This window comes from Pantherophis guttatus, chromosome 16 (genome assembly GCF_059756535.1).
Source record: "Pantherophis guttatus breed Tessera chromosome 16, ASM5975653v1, whole genome shotgun sequence".
NCBI classification, from domain to species: domain Eukaryota; kingdom Metazoa; phylum Chordata; class Lepidosauria; order Squamata; family Colubridae; genus Pantherophis; species Pantherophis guttatus.
In genome coordinates this window covers 12,285,889-12,295,161 of record NC_142078.1, presented here as the reverse complement: position 1 = coordinate 12,295,161, position 9,273 = coordinate 12,285,889, and the positions used below count along the sequence as shown (strand labels likewise).

At 38.7% G+C, this 9,273-nt stretch overlaps 1 protein-coding gene across 2 annotated transcripts; it reads left to right on the top strand.

The window, feature by feature from the left end:
- Positions 1–796: 796 nt before the first annotated feature.
- On the top strand, positions 797–7,476 carry LOC117665090 (uncharacterized). 2 transcript variants are annotated; one of them, XM_060691843.2, is made up of 3 exons: positions 797–998; positions 3,414–3,460; positions 5,896–7,476. In XM_060691843.2, exons 1-3 carry the CDS (start codon positions 899–901, stop codon positions 7,258–7,260), a joined length of 1,512 nt encoding a protein of 503 aa, XP_060547826.2. In that variant the 5' UTR covers positions 797–898; the 3' UTR covers positions 7,261–7,476. The 2 variants fall into 2 exon arrangements, with proteins under 2 accessions (XP_060547826.2, XP_060547827.2); XM_060691844.2 differs by lacking the exon at positions 3,414–3,460 and having other exon boundaries at positions 878–998.
- The last annotated feature ends 1,797 nt before the right edge of the window (positions 7,477–9,273 follow it).

Genomic DNA, 9,273 nt, shown 5'->3' with positions numbered 1-9,273 from the left:
TTCTCTGATTTTGCCCATATAACTTCTCCCTCTGATTTTGTGCCTGCAACTTCTCCATCTGATTTTGTGCTTGCAACTTCTCCGTCTGATTTTGTCCATGCAACTTCTCCCTCTGATTTTGTCCATGCAACTTCTCCTTCTGATTTTGCCCATATAACTTCTCCCTCTGATTTTGTGCCTGCAACTTCTCCCTCTGATTTTGTCCATGCAACTTCTCCCTCTGATTTTGTCCATGTAACTTCTCCCTCTGATTTTGTGCCTGCAACTTCTCCCTCTGATTTTGTCCATGCAACTTCTCCTTCTGATTTTGCCCATATAACTTCTCCCTCTGATTTTGTGCCTGCAACTTCTCTGATTTTGCCCATATAACTTCTCCCTCTGATTTTGTGCCTGCAACTTCTCCATCTGATTTTGTGCTTGCAACTTCTCCGTCTGATTTTGTCCATGCAACTTCTCCCTCTGATTTTGTCCATGCAACTTCTCCTTCTGATTTTGCCCATATAACTTCTCCCTCTGATTTTGTGCCTGCAACTTCTCCCTCTGATTTTGTCCATGCAACTTCTCCCTCTGATTTTGTGCCTGCAACTTCTCCGTCTGATTTTGTGCATGCAACTTCTCCGTCTGATTTAATGCATACAACTTCTCCGTCTGATTTAGTGCATACAACTTCTCCGTCTGATTTTGTCCATGCAACTTCTGAATCTGATTTTGTGCATGCAACTTCTCCCTCTGATTTTGTGGATACATACACAGACATACAGACACACACAAACACACCAGATCAGGAAAATTGCTTGTGATGAAACTGAGAAAGGCATGGGGGTTGCATGTTCCAACTCATTCGTAATTGTTTTTTGTTTAGCAATGTTGAGGGCGAGGCACATTTCTTCAATGATGAATGGAGCAGAGTTGGGGTTTGACTCAGTGCTGTTGTGCAAGACTATTGCGACGGAGGGGATGTGGAAATGACTTGTCCAATTGCCACTTGACCCAACTAGGTAACATCATCAGTGGTAGTAGGGAGTGGGGTTTGTGGAGAGGATTGCATCCTTGGTGCTCTCTAAGCTTGGTTGTTTTCTTGCAGACATCTCATGACCAAACCAGGTAACATCATCAGTGCTGGTAATGTAGTAAACTGAGAGCAAACCCCACTCCTTAGCAGCAGTGATGATGTTAACCTAGTTTGGGTAATGAAATGTCTGCAAGAAAGCAAGCTTCCCGAACCCAGTTTTTTTTTTTAAAAAAAAACTTTGCTCTGGTTATTTTCTTAAGATATTTAGCTCCAGAGTATTATTTGACTCGGGGGGGGGGGGGGGAGATATGATCTCTCATAAAATTTTAACAACTGCTAGGCAAGTTGTGTAAACAACATCAGCTCTGATACAACCCCTAAAGGAGGAGGGATGTATTCCCAGAAACCTATTTTAGGAGACGTGCCTTTGGGTTTCATTCATCCAAGCTGCTTACAGGGTGGACCACCAAAATCTTCTCCGGTTGCTGTGTTTATACCTCGTTCCCCATTTTGCAAAATTATAAAGCTAACCAGCACCCCAAATGTTCTCAACCACTGGATAAACCAGGGGTGAAATCCAGCAGGTTCTGACAGGTTCTGGAGAACTGGTAGCGGAAATTTTGAATACTTCAGAGAACCAGCAAATACCACCTCTGGCTGGCCCCAGAGTGGGGTGGGAATGGAGATTTTGCAATATCCTTCCCCTGCCACGCCCACCAAGCCATGCCCACAGAACCCGTAGTAAAAAAAATTTGGATTTCACCACTGGGATAAACCCAACCAGAAATGATTCTCTAGCATAGTTTGCAAACATCTGGGGTGGGGTGGGGGGTGAGAGAGGACTTTGCCTTAGGTGAGGACTGTCAGACAAGTGTTGCAAAATTCTCTCCTGGGTTTACCCTTGTTTGAAGATCTCCATGTTCTTGTTTCATTGGTTTTTGGTTTTTTTTTTCCCCTGTGGCATGATATTTCCTGGCTGGGTTTAGGCTTTGCACTCCAAGCTGTTCTTTTGTTAAGGTGCGATAATCCCGAACGTCCTGTCCGCATTTTAGCACACCAGAGCACTTCCTTTATTCTTTACCTTTTCATAACAACAATGCATTGCCCCACCCACCCCCACCCCGGCCTACATAGAAACTGGATGGGGAATTTGGCAGATACCCAGATGAGAATTCAGGAACAGCTTTTGAATTTTGCAACGGGAGCTGCTGATTACAGTGTGGGTTATTTTGCATTTTTGGCTATTTGCTGTGAGTTCGATCTTTTAAGATACATAGCCATTAAAATACTTTTAGGAAGATTGACTCACCTGTCTCAGCCACACCCAGGCTGATGCCTCACATTTTCTTCTAACAATCAAGATATTTTGACCATAAGTTGCAAACCTGTTTTTGCTCCAAGCTGTTGTATGCAAGCTAGGATCCTCTATGAAGATATTAAGATGTTTGGTGGCATCTGAATGGACTTCTAAAAATGGTAGACCTAGGAGTCCACAGCCATTATTCCATTAATTTGTAAGGCTGTCCAGAATAGTTTTTTTAATTGGGTGGTTGTATACATCTAATTAAAAAGACAAACAGATGAGAGAGAGAGAGAGAGAGAGAGAGAGAGAGAGAGAGAGAGAGAGAGAGAGAGAGAAACAAACAAATAAATATAGATAGATACATAAGATATAGAGATATAGATACCGGTAGATACATAAAAATAGGCAAGAGATAAGATAGATGATAGATAGATAGATAGATAGATAAATAGATAGATAGATAGATAGACAGACAGACAGACAGATAGATAGATAGATAGATATGGATAATTTGGAAGAGAGGGCCTTTTTAAGTTTACATGATTATTAACACTTCTTCCACCTGTACATGTATCCATGTATCTATGGATAGATACATTGATATAGAAATAGAGAAAAATATAGATATATAGAGATAAATAAACAAATATGGAAAGATACATAAGACATAGAAATAGAGATAAATATAGATACCGGTAGATACATAAAGATAGGCAAGAGAGAAGATAGATGATAGATAGATAGATAGATAGATAGATAGATAGATATATAGATAAATAGACAGACAGACAGACAGACAGATATGGATAATTTGGAAGAGAGGGCCTTTTTAAGTTTACATGATTATTAACACTTCTTCCACCCTCAAGAGGGAAAAGGAGGAGGAGGAGGAGGAGGAGGAGGAGGAGGAGGAGGAATAAGAGGCAGCCATAATGGCACCATTTTCCACCATTTTGAACAGTTTATTAATAGCCATTGCGAGAGGAGAGAAAAAGGCGGGAATTTGTATATACATTTTAATTCCTCTCTCTCTCTCTCCCTCCTTTCCTCATGTAACTCTCCAGGGCTTAACTCTCTTTCTTTCTTTTTTCTTTTGAGGGGTGAAAAATAACATTTTTCTTCAGCCTCCTGAGGAAATCCTTGAGGTGAGGATTTTAGTTCTAATTTTTTTAAAAAAATTAGCCATTAATGTCAGGGAAATAATCAGGTTTTTTTTCCCTCCCCAGTCGTTGGCTTCAGCTCCCTCAACGGTTTGAAGGTTACCTCAGCTTGTTTAATTTAAATTAAATCTATTTTATTTCTATCTATTCCCTCCATCGCCACATTTTCTAAAATAGCCAGACATTTTGAAGGCCAATTAAAAAAAACAAAACAAAAGAAAAGAAAACCAGAGAAAAATGAAGTAATTTCAGGTTTTTTTAGTGTGTTCTTCAGCAAAGAGGAAAATATTTAATGGGGCGAATTGAGAATTAGGGTGTTTGTGTCTATGGATGGATAGAAATAGAAATATTGATAGATATTATATATATATATATATATATACACACACACACACACACACACACACACACACGTACATATTTAATATATTGATATTGAATGTAGATAAATAGTATGTGTGTATGTGTGTATATATTAGATACAAATATATAAATCAAGAAATAGAAAATAAATATATATATATATATATATATATATATATATATATATATATATATATATATGTTTTTTTTCTTCTAGCCAGGTTTTCCCTACGTAACCAAGGTTTTTTGTAGCTCTTGGTTACGTAGGGAAAACCTGGCTAGAAGAAAAAAACACACATAAACCCTACGAAGAAATAAGAAAATTTATATATATATATATATATATGCATATTCTTTCTAGCCAGGTTTTACCTACGTAAACTAAGTTGTTTTGCAGCTCTGGTTGTGTGAAATCTCATTCACAAGCTTCAGGGCTTTTTTTCTGTTGACAAACTGCAACTCTGTGTTGCTCTCTGGGAGAGTTGCAGTTTGTCAACAGAAAAAAAGCCCTGAAGCTTGTGAATGAGATTTCACACAACCAGAGCTGCAAAACAACTTAGTTTACGTAGGTAAAACCTGGCTAGAAAGAATATGCACATAAAAGCCTACGAAAAAGAAAAAGACATACATACATACATACATACATACATACATACATACATACATATATATATATATATATATATATATATATATATATATTAGATAGATATAAATATATAAATCAAGAAGTATAATATATATTTACACACACAGAGATTAGATATAAATATATAGATCAAGAAATAGAATATATATATATATATATATATATATACACACACAGATTAGATAAATATATAGATCAAGAAATAGTATATATATATATATATATATATATATATATATATATATATATATATATACAGATTAGATAGATACAAATATATAGATCAAGACATTGATAGATATAATATATACAGATAATATATCTATATTGATGGAAATATATGTAGTTGAGAATTAGAGAAAGATGATAGATAATTGATAGATATTGAGATGATATAATGTAGCTGAGATCGATATAGTTATATATATATAGATGATCAATATAAATGATGTATAAGATATCAAATATACAGATGATAGATAGATAGGAGATGGATGGATAGAAGATAGATAGATAGATAGATAGATAGATAGATAGATAGATAGACAGATGGATGATAGATAGGTAAATATAGAGATTGAGAAATAGAGTTATTGATAGAAAGGTTAATAGATCGATAGAGAAAATATAAAGATTGAGATAGATAGGTGTAGATATGGATACAGATATTGATAGATAATATCAATTGATAATTGACAGATATATCAATATTAACATAGATGATATAGACACAAAGGTCATTATATCTTTTAATATATAAAGAAATATATAATAATAGATATATAAATAGGATGTAGTTAATATTTATCTGGTGGGGTGTGATTTTGCACATTAAGCATGCCTAGCAGGTATGGTTTGATTCAGTCTGAAGGGTCCCTGGTGCTCTCCGAGCTTGTTGGTTTTCTTGCTGATGTTTCATTACCCAACTAGCTAACGTCAGCAGTGCTAGTGGACCCGCTCTGTTGCCTAATTTCAACCCTGACCTACAAATATTTTCTTTTCAAACTCCGATCTACAAATATTCTCCTTTATCGGTAGGTTCCATCTATTGTGCTCAAAGTAGCCCTCGTTAAGGTCCAGCAAAAACGAGTTATTCAGTCCCCAGGTGGAACAGGTGATGCTGGACAAAGGTGGCTTCCTTATGAATGGTGAGGCAGCTGGGCCTTTGTGGAAAGGCTTTTCAAAGAAAGCAGCAGGAGCTTGTTTTTCAGGAACTGCTCAAGTTGAAACAGACACACCTGTACAGATTTACAGGCTCATTGCTCAGTTCCCATTGTATTTTAGAGGGTTCGAGAGATTCCTTGTGAAAACTATTTAGTTTTTAGGGAGGGTCATTTTTTTTAAGGAGGAACAATGTAATTTCACTTACTCCTCTCATTTGACCAATATATCTATATATATTTTGTAGCAACATCAAAGGAATAAGATGCCTCGCTTCAAGAGCAAGATGATTTGGATGGCCATCCCTTTCCTAATTCTTCTGTTCTTCGAAATGTACTCCAGAAGGCCGTTGGCCCCAGCCCAACAAACCCAACTAAATTTGGGGGCCTGCAGAGGTGAGTTGGTCAATGGTACCATCACCGCCTTAAAACACAACAAAACCTTTGTCGTTTCGTTGTACCACGATGACCGGCAACAAAACCTCACCCGGGCAATTGCAATGGTACATTACAAAAAAATCCAAGATCTTTATTGCTGGTTTTGTTGCAGTCATAACAACCGCATTTCTATCATTCGGGCCAGCATAGACATCCATCCGGAGAGAAACGGCTTCCCGGTTGGTGGGGCAGATATCGTGTGTTTGGAACCGCAACGCTGCTTGCCACAGTATATGTCCATTCATCCATCGACCAAAGGATCCATGGCGGAGCTGCCGTGGTTTGAAATCAACAACCGGGTTGCCAGGACTTGGTTTGTGACGGAATACACCGTCTGTCTGTCGGTCATGCTCGAGAATTACGACAACGCCCTGCAGTTTGTGCAGAGCATGGAAATGTATAAAATCCTCGGGGCCAAGAAAGTGTACCTTTACAAAATGAACTGCAGCTCGCTCATGGACCGAATCTTACATTTTTATGTTCAAGAAGGCACTGTGGAGGTCATACCTTGGCCAATTACTTCCTACGTGCGCTTGTCTTCTTTTTGGTATTCTTACCAGGACTGGGGCTATGGAAAAACCACCGTTCTAAACGACTGCATTTACCGTAATATGTACCGAAGCAAATACGTGGTTTTTCATGATATCAATGAAATTATCCTTCCCCTAAAACACCCAAATTGGAAAACTATGATCGATAGCCTCGAGGATCAAAACCCAGGAGTTGGCATTTTCTTTTTTGAGACTCATTTTTTCTCTCAGAACGTATTTTCGTCTTTGGATAAATTCAACATCACGCTCTGGAAAACCATCCCGGGAGTTAACATATTGCGACATGTTTATCGTGAGCCCAATAAACTGAATATCAATATTTTGAAGAAAATGATTGTAAACCCGAGGAGCGTGGTTCAGGCGTCCAGCCATTCCGTTCTCAAAGGATATGGTCGGACGTTCGAAGTGTCCAGCGACGTTGCAATTCTTTACAACTGTAGGAGACACCTGGAAAACGAATTTGGGGAACAGTATCTCATGCGGGACACAACCATCTGGAGGTTCAACGTATCGTTGATTAGCAACGTTAATAAGGTTTTCGATCGCGTTCTCGGCCATCAAAACGATGGCATCTCCAAGTCCTTTTGGGGCACATTCTTGGGAAGCCTTGCCAAAATCTTTTAAAAGATTTTCTTTGTTTTACTTCAACCAAAATTGCCCGATGAGGAAGGATTTTTCTCCACGAGGAAGTGTTTTCCTTCACACGGCCTGCGTGTCATTCATCCCTTTAGAAGACGTCAGAAGGATTAAAAGTGCAATTAGTTCCTCTTTATATCCTGCCTTTCCTCTGCAAATGAGTTGCTTTATCTGCTGTTTAATAAAAATAATTCAAAAATGTCATTTGCCTTTTGTCAGGAATGCGCCCCGAGAACATTTTGATTAATTGAACTGGTTGTTAACCTTCGCCACCGCCTATGATAGCAAGCGAACAACGAATGCATGTGCTCTTAAATATATATATATATATATATATATACCTGTGGAGGTTCTCAGTCATCCAGATCATGGTTGTCCCAAAGGTCCTTTTTCAAGAGGCAAAACTGGACTTTCTGGTTTTTCTTTGAAAACCTGTCGCTTCTCATCCAAGCAGCTTTTTGAAAAAGCACTTTTGGGACAAAATAAAAAGAAAGAAAACCCACTGAGATTTTTAACTGAAAGCATCTTTATGGCTGTTAACAAAAAACGTGTTTATTTCTTCCTCTGGGAAGAGAATGGGATTGTCAAAGAAAATTTAATTATTTCAGAGTGGGATGAGTTTGATATCAAAGTTGGATAAATCACGTTCGTGACCCTTGTCCTGTTTTTCACAGAAATAGCTTCCCTTTGGATGATCAAAAATTATAAAAAAATATATCCAAATATATATATGTGTGTGTGTGTGTGTGTGGATCATCCCTTGTGTTTTTCAGCAGAACAAACACAAATTATTATTATACTGATGTCAAGATGCCTTTTCTTCAAACAGCCATCTTGCCTTTATGGCAGGAACTTTACACCGAAGCAGAGAAAAAATAGGAGCCAGGGAAATCTGTGCGGGCCGAGAATAAATTTTAGATGTTCTTTTAACTGTATGGTGATTACTCAGTGCTGTTATTGAAGCTGTATGCAAAAGAGATTGAGGGAGAAATAATTTCCCTGGGGAATGGCAATCTTGCCCACATTTTCATGTCTGTGGCACAAGAAACCCATGCTTATTTGACATGTGGGGGCATGTCACCGGAGACATCGCAGTTCGAATGAGGACGGAAGGATTACAAAGGCCTTAACTCTACCAGTTCTCCAGCATTTTCTTCGGTTGTGTTTCAAACTAGTGTGCAGTGCTAGATTTGATCTCCATAGAACCTTATAAGTTTGCTGATCTTTGCTAGGCACCTTCCCTAAGGATGCCCCAAGGCAGCAAGTTCCATGTTCATGCTTGCAACCCATGTACGCTCTTTTCATTTACGATAGCATTGAGCAAGGTTTCCACCTTGCTATAAATCCGTCATCCTTGGCAGCATCCTCAAACTTGGTTTAATGTTCCCGGGATCTTCCAAGATGCGGTTTGTTGTAAAAAATAAGAAACCTCAGATGGCTGAACCATCTAACTAAGATCTAAGAACCATCCCCAGGACTTCTTGCAAATAAATGGTCTTTTCACCCACTCTGGAAAAGCCAAGCGTTGAAGGAGACTTCGCGGAAAAAGAAGCTGCTTGCAGTGAATGAGCCGGGAGCGGCAACGAGAGTCCGATGGTTGACGTAGATTTATCAGGAGTCTGAAACGATTGCATTATGGTAAAATGGCTCCAAACATTAGAACACTTAAAGAGCTGAACGGATTCCAAGCAGTCACTCTACAGCTTCACTGTCCTGAATTATTCATTATGCCTCATTTCCCTTTGCTTTCTGCCTTTTCAAAAAGGGCATTTGGGTTGAACCGAATGGGCGGGGGGGAACGCAAAACGAGCAGAGAAAGAGAGAGAGCGAGATCATGCTCACAACCGAAGGTGGATGGCCTCCTTGTTACCAAGTTGCAGGGTCAATCAGTGGTAATTGATTAATTACATTGATAACTGTCATCAATTACAGCGGTGGCCCCATTATCCTAGCAGGAGGAGAAAAGATAAGGATGGCTTCCATGCCTCATATAAACCTGTT